Source organism: Oncorhynchus tshawytscha, linkage group LG02 (assembly GCF_018296145.1).
Source record: "Oncorhynchus tshawytscha isolate Ot180627B linkage group LG02, Otsh_v2.0, whole genome shotgun sequence".
NCBI classification, from domain to species: domain Eukaryota; kingdom Metazoa; phylum Chordata; class Actinopteri; order Salmoniformes; family Salmonidae; genus Oncorhynchus; species Oncorhynchus tshawytscha.
In genome coordinates this window covers 41,024,306-41,042,982 of record NC_056430.1, presented here as the reverse complement: position 1 = coordinate 41,042,982, position 18,677 = coordinate 41,024,306, and the positions used below count along the sequence as shown (strand labels likewise).

At 40.6% G+C, this 18,677-nt stretch overlaps 1 protein-coding gene across 1 annotated transcript in view; it reads left to right on the top strand.

Moving 5' to 3' along the window:
- The first annotated feature begins 2,312 nt into the window (after positions 1-2,312).
- The window catches only part of slc6a11a (solute carrier family 6 member 11a), a 31,712-nt gene continuing 15,347 nt past the window's right edge, over positions 2,313-18,677 (top strand). Inside the window, exons 1-11 of the mRNA XM_024386241.2 lie at positions 2,313-2,601; positions 4,340-4,474; positions 5,301-5,441; positions 9,701-9,791; positions 10,037-10,169; positions 10,412-10,546; positions 11,011-11,114; positions 11,617-11,741; positions 12,353-12,465; positions 12,582-12,719; positions 14,265-14,367. Of these exons, the coding sequence (XP_024242009.1) occupies positions 2,415-2,601; positions 4,340-4,474; positions 5,301-5,441; positions 9,701-9,791; positions 10,037-10,169; positions 10,412-10,546; positions 11,011-11,114; positions 11,617-11,741; positions 12,353-12,465; positions 12,582-12,719; positions 14,265-14,367 (1,405 nt within the window). The 5' untranslated portion in view covers positions 2,313-2,414. The remainder of the gene's footprint in view (positions 2,602-4,339; positions 4,475-5,300; positions 5,442-9,700; positions 9,792-10,036; positions 10,170-10,411; positions 10,547-11,010; positions 11,115-11,616; positions 11,742-12,352; positions 12,466-12,581; positions 12,720-14,264; positions 14,368-18,677) is intronic.

The window sequence follows — 18,677 nt, the reverse complement described above, 5'->3', positions numbered from 1 at the left end:
TGCTGTGTTGGATTTGCCCTAAACATAACGCTTGGTATTCAGGACATGAAGTTAATTTCTTAGCAAATTTTTTTCTTTTTTTTCTTTTTTACCTTTAGTGCCTTATTGCAAATAGGATGCTTTTTCTGTTTCTTTTTTTTTTCCTGTACAGTCTTCCTTCTTTTCACTCTGTCATTTTGGTTAGTATTGTGGAGTAACTACAATATTGTTGATCCAACCTCAGTTTTCTCCTATCACAGCCAACTCTGTAACTGTTTTAAAGTCACCTTTGGCCTCGTGGTGAAATCCCTGAGTGGTTTCCTTTCTGTCCGGCAACTGAGTTAGGAAGGACGCCTGTATCTTTGTAGAAACTGGGTGTATTGACACATCATCCAAAGTGTAATTAATAACGTCACCATGCTCAAAGAGATATTAAATGTCTGCAATAGGTGCTCCGGGTCTTTGTGGTCGAATCTGTGTTGGAAACCCACTGCTCGACTGAGGAACCTTACAGATAATTGTATGTGTGTGGTACAGAGATGAGGTAGTCATTAAAAAATCATGTTAAACACTGTAATTACACACAGAGCGAGTCCATGGAACGTATTATGTGACTTAAGCTAATTTTTACTCCTGAACTTATTTAGGCTTGCCATAACAAAGGGATGGAATACTTATTGACAGTTCAGCTTTTCATTTTTGTATTAATATGCAATAATACAAAGTTTATTCCACTTTGACATTATGGGGTATTGTTCGTAGGCCAGTGACACAAAATCGCGAAAAATCTATTCTAAATTCAGGTTGTAACACAACAAGATGTGGAAAAAGTCAAAGGGTGTGAATACTTTCTGAAGGCACTGTACGTATCATCTCCATCTTTTCATTCAGATTTCATGTCTCATAATAATAATAATCATTATCGTCATCGTCACATTGAAGCTTACTCAAACCCTGAATCATTTGAAACAAATTCAAAACCTTCTGTAGTCTAGCCTGTCAAGTTCCTTTTGCCGTTGTTCACCTGTTTGAAAGAACTCATGTAGGCCTACACTAAAATGAAAAGGAGACGTCCTTCATAGCATGAAAGGACAAATACTTTTGACTGTGTGCTCATTCGCTCTCCTCAGCTGTCTTCAGGCTCATTATTTACGAATGGGACACTAGCTTAGGTGTGCCAAGTTTAAAGGTGATCGGTCAGTGATCGGGGCCCACACTTGACCCGTCAGTGCACTTACAGTACCATCACTAATACTGTACACAACCAAAGCACATGAGACAGACACGGAACACGAGACACACGATAAAAACCATTTTTCATCTATTGTAAAAGAGTATCACTCTATTTCCAAGAATACTGTACTGTATGTAATACAGGAAATCCAAAGGCTCCTGGTTAGCCTTAAGCCTCGTGCCCTAACCCCTATCCTCTCTGTCTGCACTTCTAGGAGTCACCATATGCTGCCTGTCACTCACAGAGCTACGAAGTCAGCAGCCCTATATACATAAATACCAACCATATTTCAGGTTGGCCTCCCCATTGCGCTGGTATCTGGGACCTCAAGATGTGGGTTTGATGAACTCAAACCCAGAAGTATAATGATGGACTTAAGGCCCAACCAAAGTCAAGGCTTCAGGAATGATGTGTTTTCAGTTTGATGTTCCATATTTTTCCATAGTAGGACTGACATACAGAGGCGGACTTAGTTCTATGTTTTTCCAGTTTCTAATGTAATGGGCCCCGACTGATTCTGAATGCAAATCTGATGATTAAACAGTTTTATAGGGCGTATACACTGTGTAATTGCCTAAAATGAAACACTTATATATAATATGTATTTTTTAATTGTGGGATAATAATAATCATAGCAGTTCATTTACAAGGGGAAAAGGCCCTTATGAGGGTCCTCATCTGTTGAAATGTGTTAAATGGATCTGTGAGATCCATGTAAAGGTTGGGCCCCCCAGATAGAATATGAAGACTTCAAGAAATTAGCTTTAAAACAGCAACATTTTCTCTCAGCCTCATGGCAAAATGTGTAGAATAGCATGAGATTAGCTTTAAAACTGCAAATTCTTCTCTTTGCCCAATGGCAAAAATAAATACCCCCCCACCCCCCACCACCACAAAAAAAAGTACTTGTCATTCTGTGTAGCTCTGCTGAAACATCAATCTCTTCCATTCCTGCTAAAAGAATCACAGTCCTGCAGGCATTATTTTGGACCGTGTCAAATGACAAGTTAGTCACACTAAAGGTGCAGCTCTCATTCAACTATCTAGTCCACATGTCTTTGGGTCCCCCCTCGGGCAGAAGCAGCTGGCATCTTGACAGTGCTGTTATCCATAAAAGCTCCAGCAGCAGCAGACAATTGCACCAACCATTGACTCCACCAGCAGAACTTGCCTCCCAAACCCTTTCTCTCTCACTCGCAGGATGGCTGCTTCTCTCTCTGCAGGCAAGCATGAGACTCTCCCAGGGCCGGTGCAGGACACCCAACAAAGTGTGAAGGAGCGCGGCCAGTGGGATAGCAAAATGGAGTTTATTCTAACTGTGGCTGGCGCTATTATTGGACTTGGAAATATATGGAGATTTCCCTATCTTTGTTACAAGAACGGTGGGGGTGAGTCAACAAAGTCTTATTGGTTAACATACAAATCATTCAAACCCAGACAGAAAACATTTACACAAGAAGCAATCTAATATCACACAGTCACACAGTCAACAGTGGCTTGTTGGTTAAACATGTGCATACATTTCTACGTACTTTTAGTGGGGTCGGTGGGGGGTAAGGAGGTCAGTCCCTTGAAAAATGTTCTTTAGAACTTCCAAAATCTTCTTTAGAACTTCCAAAAGACTTACCATATTTATGGGTCAGTTTAGTGAAAATAAGAAATAGGTGTGTGAGGTATGTTGCAGCTGATCTAGTCTTTCATAACAGCTATTCTTACATTGGACCAGTCTGCTAGCTCAAGAGTTGGTTATAGCTCATGAAAATACTGTAAATATAGTCATCAGTTCTGTCCTTGTTTTTTTATTTAACAGTTACAGTTGTATACTTTGTGACTCACAGGCAAGTCCTAAATGTATCGTCGTGTTGTACCTAAATATCTTTCAGTGTCACATCAGAGAACATGAAAATTAACCCAAAATATTTTTGATCTTATTTTATATTTCTCCCTGTGGGGGTGTGGTATATGGTCAATATACCACAGCTAAGGGCTGTTCTTAGGCACAACCCAAACCACAAACCACCAAAGTGCCTTATCGCTATTAGAAACTGGTTACCAATGTAATTAGAACAGTAAAAATAAATGTTTTTTTCAAACCCGTGGTATACGGTCTGATATACCACGGCTGTTAGCCAATCAGCATTCAGGGCTCAAAACACCCAGTTTATAATACAGTTTATAATACAGTGTATTCTACAGGCTTAACTTGTGTGTCATTATACAATAGATACTAGAAAATATAATGTTGTATAACACATATACCATTCCTAATAACATTACATCCAAGTTTTTTATAAAAAGTTTGGTTGTGAGAGCATAATTATAATAATATGATGATGCAATTATCATATCCTATTCCACATTCTCTCATTCTTGTTTACAAATGTGTTGTTGATTTGTTCCCTGGTCAGATTTTATATCAGGCAAAAAGAGGAAAGAGGAGGATTGTTTTTTGTTTAGCTGATATAAAGCTCATTGAAATGACACAAAAAAACATATCTGCATCCAAATACTTTAGTGAAACCCCCTGAGAACTGTGTGAACCCAGATGACCCCATGGTCATAGTGCTGGTTTCTCATTCCCATCACTATGTGATAACTAAGTACACATTCCTTCACCTTGCATGGTCACAATTTAAAATAATATTGATGATTGTTGAATGATACAGATGATTTATTTATCCATCATTTTCCACACTGCACTTTCAGTAGTTTTCTTGGTTTGCTTGGTGTCTCTCAGATGGAGGGAGTTAGTTGACACTAGACTTAGATATCAGTGGCGTGACCTGTATCGATATTGACGGAGGTTGAACCCGTCTGAGAGGACATCTGTCGCAGGCAACGGGAATGTGATTACTAAAACCGCGTATATTCCGAGAGCCACATTGAGGGTGTGATCCACGAGAGCCAGATCAAAATGGGATTGTTCAGATGTGTAATGGTGAAAGATACAGAGAACTATGTATGCTGTCAGTGTCAACTAATCTCAGCACGCATAACCAAGTCAGCTATATTAAGGCTGTCACACAAAAAAAAGATTTGTGTCAACTAAAGTTTAACATTTGAAAGTAGATTAACATTAGGCATTGTATGGAGGCCTAATATATATGACTCCTTCCTGTACTATAGGGGCGTTCTTCATCCCGTACATTCTGTACCTGGTGACCTGTGGCATCCCCCTGTTCATCCTGGAAACGGCTCTGGGCCAGTACACTAGCCAGGGTGGCATCACCTGCTGGAGAAAGATCTGCCCGGTGTTTGAAGGTGAGTTTCTCTGTCCAGTCCTGTACACTTAAGTTAAAAGTTACTTTTTCAATTGCCTTTGCCGCAGCACAGGTAAGTTACATTGTTATCATTGTGACAAACACTGGTAGGATGAGCCTTTATTATCTGCTTCACAGATAACGTCATAATGTAGATGTGCGTAGCATGGTCTTGTTACATCACAGTGAAGTTAAAAGATGATGCTACATCTATGTATAATTGAAATGTTATTTAAGTTAAATAAGGCACACAGCAATGAAGAGTAGAGTGAGACTTACAGTAGAGTGAGTAGGCTCTATGATAGGGTGTGCGTTCGTTATTTGCGGTGAGACACAAAGCAAAAAATTGGTTTGTGATCTTCATTCATTAAGATGTCTGTGCAGTTATATAGGGCCTCTCCCATTCTGAGAATATGTTTAAAACACTAACTCATATATCTAACTCATATTACAACAGTGTCCCTTTCTGAAGACCCAGTCTGCATTACATTTTCATAAAAAATGTTGAATTAAAAATAATATATGCCATTTAGCAGACACTTGGAATTGAACCCATGACCCTGGCGTTGCTAGAGTCACACTATTACCAACTGAGTCTGAGTCACAGCTGAAGCAAGCACACTAACTTTCAAGGAATAAAAAAAGTTATTTCCAAAAATGCAAATCAAACAGCATTCAGAAACGGTACTTGTAACACAAATTGATTTGGATTTTAGACATTTTTTCAGAATGAATGGGGCCCTGTGGTAAATCTGACTCATGGGGAATCAAATAGAAGCATTACGATTTTTATCAGCATGTTGATATGTTTCTCTTGTCTTCATCAGGAATGGGCTATGCCGCCCAAGTGATTACCATATATGGATGTATGACCTACATTGTGATTCTGGCGTGGGCTTTCCTCTACCTGTTCTCATCCTTCAGTGTTGACCTGCCATGGGCCAACTGCAACAATGCCTGGAACACAGGTATTTACAGTACTGGTGACTCTACTGAAACTTGATGCAGAGGCGGACTGCTATGTTTCATAGGTTTCGATTGAAACGGGCCCCAGCTGCCCACTGATAAAATCCTTTAAAAAACATTATATTGTCTACGTAATAAAAAATATATTGAAATTAAAAAATATTTTCAGTTGTGAGATAATAATAATTGTTGCAGGTAAGCAAGTGTCCCTTTTGGGGGAAATCAAACAGTGCATTCGATAATCATTGCAGAAGCAACTACCTTCGTAGCTTAGTTGTAAAACACAGAGTGCCGCAAACAAGTAACATCCATCACAAAAGTTCAACCAGTCCTAACCACCCACAATTCTAAATTGCTTGCAGGCACAATAGTTCAGTGGAGATCATGAACAGTCAGTGTGTTCAGGTGAACACCTTCTGACAGTTTAAGAGAAGACAGTGAAGACAGACAAAACAGTGAGAATAGTGGGGGAGGGGTGCTTTCTGCTGTAGGCTGTCTTCTACCTCTCACTACCACTCCCCCCTCCCACATCAACGTTTGTACCTTGTCATCAGACCTCTTTGCTCAGATTGAATTAAGTACATTCAAATGTACTCTGGGCATTCCACCAATTCGGTGCTTTTTGAGAAGTGTAACTTGGTCAAAAAAACGTTTGATTTCCCAAAATTTTGGCATTCTGTCATAAAGAGCACATGTTCAACTTCATAAACCTCGCATCTCAAGAGGTTACATACAAAAACAAATGTTTATAGTACGTTCATATTAAGTGCCAAATAAATTAACAGGGTAAATGATTTAATCTTAAATCAGTCATAAATCCCATTGTGACAGGGAGAATGGAAGCTTGTGTGCAACAGGGAGTGGCATTTTATTGATGTTTTGTTTTTTTACATTTCTAGCCTGTCTATCTATGGGTAACCTAACATAGCAGCTGTAAAAGAAATGCCTGAAACTAAATCCCATACATACTGGTCTTGACAAGAAGAAAAACAACTGTTGGGGGAGGTTCACTTCTGCACTGTTCAACTAAACCAGCAAATTTGATGGAGGAGTTAAGATGGAGTGTTGCCTTGTTATTCTCCAAAAGCTCTTGTTAATGTACACAGGCACTCTTTTCATTTCCCCTGAAAACCGGAACATCCAGTTGTTGTGGACTCAGCAGAGGCTAATCTATGGGCAACAGGGTTGACACGTTGTGCTCAGTTTTCCACCACTAAACACTAGAAAATTGTCAAAAAGAGTAGAACCAGCTCACCTGCTTTTACGCTATGATCTGACTATTAGATGTTGAATGTTACTTTTCAAAAAAATCTTTTGAAAGGAGTAGTTTCACGATATTAAATTGAGAAATCAGTTCACGTAATGGGGTTGACCTTAAAATGAGGGACAGATGCAAATTAATCACTAATCACATTAAATAAATAATAATCTTCATAAATTACTTTGTAAACACAACAAAGTAACTAGAGCATTGCAATGATGGTGAAAACTTGGAGAAATGTTGGGATTAAAACTTCTTATGGCTGCAGGGGCAATATTGAGTAGCGTGGATGAAAGGTGCCCAGATGTGCCCAGAGTAAACGGCCTGCTCCTCAGTCTCAGTTGCTAATAAATGCATATTATTAGTAGTATTGGATAGAAAACACTCTGACGTTTCTAAAACTGTTTGAATTATGTATGTGAGTATAACAGAACTCATATGGCAGGCAAAAACCTGAGAAGAAATCCAAACAGGAAGTGAGAAATCTGAGATTGGTATATTTTCAACCCATGCCCAATTGAAATCAGAATTGGGATATGAATAAAGTTGCACTTCCTAGGGCTTCCACTAGATGTCAACCGTCTTTATAAACTTGAATGATGCTTCTGCTGTGTTGTGGGACTGGATAAGAGCTGAATGAGTCAGCTTACTGGCAGAGAGCCATTTCCTGGTCACACGCATTCCACATGATATCGACGTGCTTCTGTAGACACAAACGAATTCTCCGGTTGGAACTTTATTGAAGATTTAAGATAAAAACATCCTAATGATTGATTTTATACTTAGTTTGAAATGTTTCTTCGACCTGTAATATAACTTTTTGAAGTTTTTGTCCGAAGTTTTTGTCCAAACGCACAAGCGTTTGGATATGTGTACCTAACGCTAACAAAAGAAGCTACTTGGACATAAATAACGGACATTATCGAACAAATCAAGCATTTATTGTGGAACTGCGATTCCTGGGAGTGCATTCTGATGAAGATCATCAAAGGTAATGGAATATTTATCATGTAATTTCTGGTTTCTGTTGATTCCAACATGGCGGCTAATTTGATTGATTTTCTGAGCGCCGTCTCAGATTATTGCATGGTTTGCTTTTTCCGTAAAGTTCTTTTGAAATCTGACACAGTGGTTGCATTAAGGAGAAGTATATCTATAATTACATGTGTATATTATTATCATATTATATTATCATAGTATTATCATCTACATTTATCATGAGTATTTCTGTTGAATCGATGTGGCTATGCAAAATCATTGGATGTTTTTGGAACTAGTGAATGTAACGCTCCAATGTAAAGTCAGATTTTTGGATATAAATATGAACTTTATCAAACAGAACATACATGTATTGTGTAACATGAAGTCCCATGAGTGTCATCTGATTAAGATCATCAAAGGTTAATGATTAATTTTATCTCTATTTGTGCTTTTTGTGACTCCTGTGGCTTGGTGGTGACCTAACATAATCGTTTGTGGTGCTTTCGCCGTAAAGCCTATTTGAAATCGGACACTGTGGTGGGATTAACTTCTTATGGCTGGGGGGCAGTATTGAGTAGCTTGGATGAATAACTTGCCCAAACTAAAAGGCTTGCTCCTCAGTCTCAGTTGCGAATATATGCATAGTATTATTAGTATTGGATAGAAAACACTCTAAAGTTTCCAAAACTGTCAAAATATTGTCTGTGAGTATAACAGTAACTGATATTGCATGCGAAACCCTGAGGAAAATCAAACCAGGAAGTGGCTTCTATTTTGAAAACTCCATATTCCATAGCCTGCCTTTGCTCCATTTAAAGGGATATCAACCAGATGCCATTTCCTATCGCTTCCTCAAGGTGTCAACAGTCTTTAGACATAGTTTCAGACTATTATTTTGAAAAATTAGCGAGAAAGATAGCAACGTGTCATTGTATGGCCGGGTGCTAGCAGCGTTTTGTATGCGTAACAGAGTTTGGGCAGCCATTGCCTTTCCCTCTCCGACTGAAAAAGACAGTTGCGGTTGATATATTATCGATTATATATTTTAAAAACAACCTGAGGATTGATTATAAAAAACGTTTGACATGTTTCTGTGGACATTATGGATACTATTTGGAATTTGTCTGCGTTGTCATGACCGCTCTTTCCTGTGGATTTCTGAACATTACGCACCAAACAAACAGAGGTATTTTGGATATAAATATAATCTTTATGGAACAAAAGGAACATTTATTGTGTAACTGGGAGTCTCGTGAGTGAAAACATCCGAAGATCATCAAAGGTAAACAATTAATTTTTTTGCTTTTCTGATTTTCGTGACCAAGCTACTTGATGCTAGGTGTACATAATGTGATAAACTTACACAAACGCTTGGAAAAGCATATTTTCAAAATCTGACACGACAGGTGGATTAACAAAAGGCTAAACTGTGTTTTGCTATATTGCACTTGTGATTTCATGAATATAAATATTTTTAGTAATATTATTTGAATGTGGTGCTATGCAATTCAGCGGTTGTTGATGACAATTATCCCAATAATGGGATGGCAGCCATAAGAAGTTAACAAAAAGATGACCTTTAAAACGGTATAATATACATGTATGTTTGAGGAATTTTAATTATGAGATTTCTGTTGTTTTGAATTTGGCGCCCTGCACTTTCACTGGCTGTTGTCATATCATCCCGTTAACGGGATTGCAGCCCTAAGAAGTGGGTTAAAATCTTCCTAGAAGTCACAGAGGGTGAAATGTGACACTTTTAATTCTCCATGTGGTCTATATTAAAATGCAATATTGGTGCACTCTTCTCGTGGAAATACCCACTCTCTTTTTAAAAAAGTAAACAGACTCTAAAACTGTCCTATTCAAACCAGGTTTGATACTTCTGCCCCATAGCGTTTAGCATACACAAGTCGCTTTTGAGTCAATCACGTTAAGAGGATCTGGATATTAGCTAGCATATCCACTTAAAGCTGTCAAGTTTATAACATGTTACAACTAGACTTCAATGTATTTCAGATGCTTGTGTGACATTTGGCACCAAGAATGCCAGCAGCAATTGGACTGGTTCTCTCCTGAATTCGTCATCTTCCGTTGTGGAGTTTTGGCAGTAAGTCTATAATTAATGCTGTGTTTTTTCACCACTGCATCTTTCATGATTAGATGCTTGACTACTTACATGAGAAATTAATAAGGTACCATAGTTTTAAAAAATATTAAAGAGAGTTGTATCATAATGTTTAAATTATTGTTATAAGAATACAATAAACTACAATAGGCTGCAACACATTTACATACAATACATTTTCTTTTGGGGATCAAATGTATTGCAGTGTCAACCATTTCTCCTTACAGGCGGCGAGTGCTGCGGATATCAGATGGGATTGAGTCCTTGGGAGGTATTAGATGGGAGCTGGCTCTGTGTCTTCTACTGTCATGGATTGTCTGTTACTTCTGTATCTGGAAAGGAGTGAAGTCTACTGGGAAGGTGAGGGTTATAAGATATTGTAGTCAGATAGTAGTTTCATAATTATGCATCATTCCAATCTCAATCAAATTTAAAATCAGAGGTAAAAAATAACAACAAAAAAACAGAAAAAAAACAGTTATTTTCTGTAGCTGTAAAGTTACTTGGTGAGACAATGGGTCCGTCGTTAGTGTGGTAATACCGGTATGTGTGGCTATGTTGTGTTTTCTGTATTGTACTAACCCTGTACTACTAATTCATAGGCAGCGTACGTCACGGCTACCTTCCCCTATGTCATGCTAGTGGTGTTATTTGTCAGAGGAGTGACCCTTCCAGGAGCTAAAGATGGCATCTTCTACTACTTGTATCCCAATACAACACGGCTAGCTGATCCACAGGTATTATCTGTAGGATATACTGTAGTATAAATCTATGGGCCAGTTTCCCAGACAGATTAAGCCTAGTCTTGGACTAAAAAGATCATAGGAACAGGAGCCTACTGTATCTCCTGTCACATGAGGCAGCTTGATGTACGAGTAGACCCCCTAAACAGGATGTTAGTCTATCACAGGGCCTTAGCCCCAATCTATCTCCTCAAAGCTGAGTAGCAAGCAGAAAAACATCAAGTCCCATTTTTACACAGGCAGGGATTGAACTCCCAACCTTCCAATCTTAGCGAGGACTGTCTAACCACAAGGCCATTGAGTCTTAGTCCAGGAGTATGCTTGATCAGTGTCCAAGAAACCAGCCCTCTAAGTCTGTCTCTATTCTCACCACATCTTACTGGTATACATTTCCGTTGTGACATGTTCAGTTCATAACTTTAGTTTAAGTCTTCTTTGTCTGTTTGTTCATCAATAAGGTTTGGATGGATGCAGGAACGCAGATATTCTATTCTTACGCCATAGGCCTGGGCTACCTGACTTCTCTTGGAAGCTACAACAAATACAACAACAACTGTTACAAGTGAGTTTTCAACTAGGCTGTGGGTTTAATAAAACATGTGACAAGATCTCGCATAGTTGGCTTATTTAGCAGTGCCATGAGGATCTATAGCCACAAGATTTCTCCAGCCAGTCTGGAGACGGTAAAAAGGCACATCTGGGTAGGTGAGGTTCTGGCTGGAGGAGTAGAACACTTAGATAAGAAAAGCTACACAATCTCATGGCTCTGATGCATTCATTCTAGTCACTGAATAATGTTTCGACAGCAAGCTGCGTACATTAGGGTTTCATCTGGTAAACACTGTAGGTCAAGATCTCTTCAGAGCATATAATAAAAGTTGTCTCCATCAAATACAGTACGCCAGGAGGATTCATGGCACAACATGTCATGTCACAACACTACCTCAATTTCCATTAATGTTAATCACCTGTATTTACATCTTATTAGACCCTTGCCAATGACAACACTGCATGTTAAAGAGGGTGACTATATCATGTGTTGAAAACGGTTTCGTGCCTTGCAGAGACTCCTTCTACCTGTGCTTGTTGAACAGTGGGACCAGCTTCGTGTCTGGTTTTGCCATCTTCTCCATACTGGGTCATATGGCTCGAGAACAGGGTGTGGACATCTCTGTGGTTGCTGAGTCAGGTGAGGCTCTAAAGGATATTAATCTACAAGGGTGTGACTCCTTATTGTTCTCCTGATCAACCTAATATTACTGTCTGACAACATAACTGCACACTTTCCTCATCTGAACTTAATTTTTGTCTACCTCTTCTGGTAAAAGCACTGGCTGTGTCCGAAGTACTGTACATCTTGCCTACTACTTACTAAAACAACATACTGTGTACTAATCGTACTGCATACTATTTAGAACATACTGTTTAGTAAAAACGAATGCAGTAAGCAACAAATATCAACATACTAGGCTCATCCTACTGAGAATGTTGCATTTAATGCTCAATTACGTTGATTCCTGACATTCCTTTCATTTTGGTACAGCGTGTCCACTCAGCTGATTGTCAGCTCTTGTCAAACACACGTAGGTCTCGAAAGACGATTCTCTTCCTCAATAGTGTGCAGCAAATTCTACAACATGAAAAGCCCAAATGTGTATGACATCCTGGCATTTAAAGCATACTTTTTTGAAAAACGTCACATATATGAAAAGTTCTATTTTCTATTTCATTCAATTAATTCAATCAAATTATGTTTGGGTACATATATTCTACAACGTTTTCCTTGTTGCCCTGCTGCAGGTCCTGGCCTGGTGTTCATAGTGTACCCCCAGGCAGTGTCCCTGCTCCCCTGCCCTCAGTTCTGGGCTGTCTGTTTCTTCTCCATGATCATCCTATTGGGAGTGGACAGCCAGGTTAGAGCTCACCACGCCCTCCACCAACACCTCCACCTGGATCTCTTGTCCCTGCTGTTCTTTCCTCTACTTTCCTTTCCCATGTACAGTACATTGCCCTCTCTCATGTTCCCCAGTTTGTCGGCCTTGAGAGCCTAATGACCTCGGTAACGGACGTCTACCCAAACCTCATCAGAAAAGGCTACCGGAGGGAGATGCTGCTGCTGCTCATCTGCTGCTGCTGCTACCTGGTCGGACTCATCATGGTCACAGAGGTGAGAGGTCACAGACGCAGGTCTCCAATGCACACCAGCTCGAAGACTGTTGTTGTTGTTGTTGTGTGACTACAGAGGTGGTTCTCTGATATCTGAACATATAATATCAGGAACATAAATTGAAGCACCTTAGTGAGGTAAGTTAAATAACTTCAAAATAATGGCAATAAAAGGGTGGATCTGGGTAGCACTTTTTGATCCAAGTCCTTTATGGTTGTGTATTACAATAACTATAGTGGACAAAAATATAAATGCAAAATGCAACCATTTCAAGGATTTTACTGAGTTGCAGTTTATATAAAGAAATCAATCAATTGAAATAAATTCATTAGTCCCTAAAGTATGGATTTCACAAGACTGGGCCGTGGTGCAGCCATGGGTTGGTCAGGGAGGGCATGGGCCCACCCAATGGGGAGCCAGGCCCAGCCAATCACAATGAGTTTCTCCCCACAAAAGGTCTTTATTACAAACATAAATACTCCTCAGTTTCATCAGCTGTCCAGGTGGCTGGTCTCAGACGATACCGCAGGTGAAGAAGTCATATGTGGACGTTACACGTGGTCTGCGGTTGTGACGCTGGTTGGACGTACTGCCAAATTCTCTAAAACGACATTGGATGCGGCTTATGGTAGAGAAATGAACATTCAATTCTCGGGCAACAGCTCTGGTGGACATTGCTGCTCTCAACTTTGCTCCGTTCATCATTGCCTTGATCCTGACTAGTTTCCCAGTCCCTGCCGCTGAAAAACATCCCCACAGCATGATGCTGCCACCACCATTCTTCACCTTAGGGATGGTGCCAGATTTCCTCCAGACGTGACACTTGGCATTCAGGCCAAAGAGTTCAGTCTTGGTTTCATCAGACCACAGAATCTTGTTTCTCATGGTCTGAGAGTCATTTAGGTGCCTTTTGGCAAACTCCAAGCGGGCTGTCATGTGCCTTTTACTGAGGAGTTCATTCCGTCTGGCCACTCTACCATAAAGGCCTGATTGGTGGAGTGCTGCAGAGATGGTTGTCCTTTTGGAAGGTTCTCCCATCTCCATAGAGGAACTAAGGGAGCTCTGTCAGAATGACTATCGGGTTCTTGGTCACCTCCTTGACCAAGGCCCTTCTCTCCCGATTGCTCAGCCAGCTCCAGGAAGAGTCTTGGTGGTTCCAAACCTCTTCCATTTAAGAATGATGGAGGTCACTGTGTTCTTGGGGACCTTCAATGCTGCAGAAATGTTTTGGTACCCTTCCCCAGATGTGTGCCTCAATGTGTGCCTCTACGGACAATTCCTTCAACCTTATGGCTGTCAACTGTGGGACCTTATATAGACAGGTGTGTGAATTTACCACAAGTGGACTCCAATCAAGTTGTAGAAACATCTCAAGGATGATCAAATTAAACAGGATGCACCTGAGCTCAATTTAGATTAATTTCATATATTTTAGAATAAGGCTGTAACATTAAAAAAATGTCAATGGGTCTGAATACTTTCTGAACGCACTGTGATCTGTAAACATTGATTGTACTCTATATTGAAGCTTCATTTTTTTCACAGGGTGGCCTCTACATCATCCAGCTGTTTGACCATTATGTGTGCAGTGGTGCCACTCTGCTGCTCCTCTCCATATGCCAGTCACTCAGCATTGGATGGATATATGGTAAGAATAGAGAAATGACACTATGTAATCATGGGCAAACACATACATATGCAAATCTAGCTTCCTCGCCAGATTTTCTCTCACTATAAAAAATCATAATAATTGAAAGTCCTGAAAGGGTCATGAGTACGCACTGGGCACACACTGATTGAATCAACGTTGTTTCAACGTCATTTGTTAACATATTGTGACATGGAATCAACTTGGAAAATACATTGGATTTTTTAAAAGTCATCAACCAGTACTGTTTTCATCTCATTTCAACCAGTGTTGTAAACATTTAAAGTATGGTAGAATGTCAACTTAAATACATAGAAATAACCTAACTAACAGGTTCTTACATCAATCTAATTTCAACATAATCAACAGAACTATCTATATGTTGAAATTGCATAGAAAATTCCACAAAGACACCAAAGTATTTTTCATCCTACATTCAATATACTGTATGTGCAATGTTCCCTCTAATTGAATATTGTGAGAATTCTGTGCAACTTCCGGCTTGTGTTTCCATGGAAAACTGAGGCTGTACCCACTTTAAGTTACAGTTTTAGACTGTAGCCAATTGGCTATTGTAGCTATTTGAGCATAATGTAGGTCTATCAGAGTGGCAAATCCTATAGCATTTTCACATGAAATAGCTTTTGATTTCTATGATATAGCCTACAGCAGCCTATGTGGTGCTCAAAACAGCCTACATTCCATCATGAGACCTTTAAAAACTGTTTTAGATTATGCAGGGCTTGACATCAATTAATGTTTTTTTTACTTGGTCTGTAACACCATGGGCCAAATAGGTGACTGTAAATAGGTGACTGTAAATAGGTGACTGTAATTATGTGACTGTAATTGTATTTGTTGCTTGATGCAAGAAACCACTTAAAATTAAGAATTAATTATTATTACCATACAGAGACCAAGACAATGTAGGCTACCCTCTGCCTATTGGCTTATTTGCATAATCAAGCCTATCTCAAAATACAACATTCTCCCTTTAATACAAATAAACAAGCTTTTTTCTCCTGACTCGCTTTTCAAAGACAGTTTGAAATGTACATGTGTTGTGATCTTGTAAGAAGAAGTCATTCCTGGGCTAATAACTCGCTAACTAGCAAAGAACATCAACAAATGTGCACACACGTGGCTCTGTGCCCTGATCTGAAAAGGGGCATCCACTTGGCATGTGATTGAAAGGTTGCTCGTGGGCTAGGGTCAATAGATGCACTCTGGCTCTGACTACAACAAAATCACAGGCTCAATCTGGCAAAGTTCAATTTGGTTTGGTTTGTTGCATTGAAAAGAAGCTGATATTATGTCGATTAGATCACATCAGAGAAAACTGTGAAGTTCAATCTCCTGCGTCTTTGCAAGGGCTGGCATTTCTTCTGCGCGGCAGTCCCGGAGGAGGTGTGTGGCCGCTTAGAGGGAACATTGACTGCGTGGCTGAAATACCACTGTTGTTGGTTACCCAAAGAATGTGGACACCTGCATGCTGAACATCTCATTCCAAAATCATGGGCATTCATATGGAGTTGATCCACCCTTTGCTGCTATAACAGCCCCCACTCTTCTGGGAAGGCTTTCCACTAGATGTTGGAAAATTGCTGCAGGGACTTGCTTCCATTCAGCCACAAGAGTATTAGTGAGGTTTGGCACTGATGTTGGGCGATTAGGCCTGGCTCGAGGTCGGTGTTCCAATTCATCGCAAAGGTGTTCGATGGGGTTGAGGTCAGGGCTCTGTGAAGGCCAGTCAAGTTCTTCCACACCAAACTCGCCAAACCATTTCTCTATGGATCTTGCTTTGTACATGGGGGCATTGTCATGCTGAAACAGGAAAGGGCCTTCCCCAAACTGTTGCCACAAAGTTGGAAGCAAATCATTGTCTAGAATGTCACTGTGTGCTGTAGTGTTAAGATTTCTCTTCACTGGAACTAAGGTTGCCTATGCCGAACCATGAAAAACAGCCCCAGATCATTATTTCTCCACCAAACTTTACAGTTGTCACTATGCATTTGGGCAGGTAGCGTTCTCCTGGCATTGCCAAAACCAGATTTGTCATTTTCGACTGCCAGATGGTGAAGTGTGATTCATCACTCCAGAGAAATGGAAACCCATTTCATGAAGCTCCCGGCCAACAGTTCTCGTACTGACGTTGCTTCCAGAGGCAGTTTGGAACTCAGTAGTGAATGTTGCAACCGAGGACAGACTGTTTTTTACGTGCTACACACTTCAGCACTCAGCGGTCCCATTCTGTGAGCTTGTGTGGCCTACCACTTCGCGGCTGAGCCACTGTTGCTCCAAAACGTTTCCACTTCACAATAACATCACTTACAGTTGACCGTGGCAGCTCTAGCAGGGCAGGCATTTTATGAACTGACTTGTTGACCACCATTTTCGGCATGCAGCACGACACGTCTCCTTTGCATAGAGTTGATCAGGCTGTTGATTGTGGCTTGTGGAATGTTGTCCCACTCCTCTTCAATGGCTGTGCGAATTTGCTGGATATTGGAGAGAATTGGAACCCACTGTCGTATAAGTCGATCCACAGCATCCCAAACATGCTCAATGGGTGACGTGTCTGGTGAGTCTGCAGGCCATGGAAGAACTGGGAAATGTTCAGCTTCCAGGAATTGTGTACCAATCCTTGCAAGATGGGGCCATGCATTGTCATGCTGAAAAATGAGATGAAGGCGACGGATAAATGGAACAATAATGGGCCTCAGGATCTCATCACGGTATCTCTGGGCATTCAAATAGCTTTTTATAAAATTAAATTGTCTTTGTTGTCTGTAGCATATGCCTGCCCATACCATAACCCCACTGCTACCATGGGGCACGTCAGTACGAGAACTCGTTGACATCAGCAAATTGCTCGCCCACACAATGCAATACACACTGTCTACCATCTGCCTGGTACAGTTGAAACCGGGATTCATACGTGAAGAGCACACTTCTCCAGTGTGCCAGGGGCCATCGAATGTGAGTATTTGCCCACTGTAGTCGGTCACAACGCCAAACTGCAGTCAGGTCAAGGCCCTGGTGAGGACGACGAGCATGCAGACGAGCTTCCCTGAGACGGTTTCCAACAGTTTGTGCAGAAATTCTTTGGTTGTGCAAACCCACAATTTCATCAGCTGTCTGTGTGGCTGGTAACAGCTCTGGTGGAAATCTGGCAACAGCTCTGGTGGAAATTCCTGCACTCAGCATGCCAAATGCACACTCCCACAAAACTTGAGACAGCTGTGGCATTGTGTTGTTTAACAAAACTGCACATTTTAGAGTGGCCTTTTATTGTCCCCAGCACCTGTGTAATGATCATGCTGTTTCTTGATATGCTACACATGTCAGGTGGATGGATTATCTTGGCAAAGGAGAAATTCTCACAAACAGGGATGTAAAAAAAAAAGAATTCAGCTCATGAAACATGGGACCAACACTTTACGTGTTGCGTATTTTTTTTTCCGTGTATGTTGAATTTGAGATTTAACTAGACGTATTTTATTTGACCTCATTTCAATGTTGATAGTAAAATGGTTTGTTTGAACCAACGTCATTGTTTCAACGCCATGCAACACCGGGCTACCCAGGAGTGTGTGCTTAGCCCCTCCTGTACTCCCCGTTCACCCACGACTGTGTGGCCATGCACAACTCCAACTCCATCATCAAGTTTTTCTTTTTCTTTTCTTTTTCTTTAATTAACTAGGCAAGTCAGTTAAAAACAAATTCAAGTTTGCTACGACGGTGGGAGACCTGATCACCAATGACGATGAGACAGCCTACAGGTAGGAGGTCAGAGACCTGGCAGTGTGGTGCCAGGACAACAACCTCTCCCTCAACGTCAGCAAGAACAAGGAGCTGTTGTGTATTACAGGAAACAGGGGCATGTGCACACCCCCATCCATATCAACGGGGCCGCAGTGGAGAGGGTTAAGAGCTTCAAGTTCCTCAGTGTACACATCAATGTCCTCTAACTCCAGCACAGTTGTGAAGAAGGCACGGAGGTCCCTCTTCTCCCTCAGGAGGCTGAAACGATTTGGCATGGCCCCTCAGATCCTTAGGAACTTTATAGCTGCACCAGTTGTGTCACCGTCTGGTATGGCAACTGCACATTAAAACTGAAAGTGGATCTACCTAAACCAGTACAAACTATTGGAACTTTGAGAGTTAACATCCCTGTGAACAGGTTTGGTGTCTCATATTATTTATTTTTTACAGAAACTGCAATGTGTACGCTAAGAATTGGGAAGCAACTACAGGGAGTGCACATTTAATAATAAATTGAACATAGTACAAAATAAGAAACATGAAAA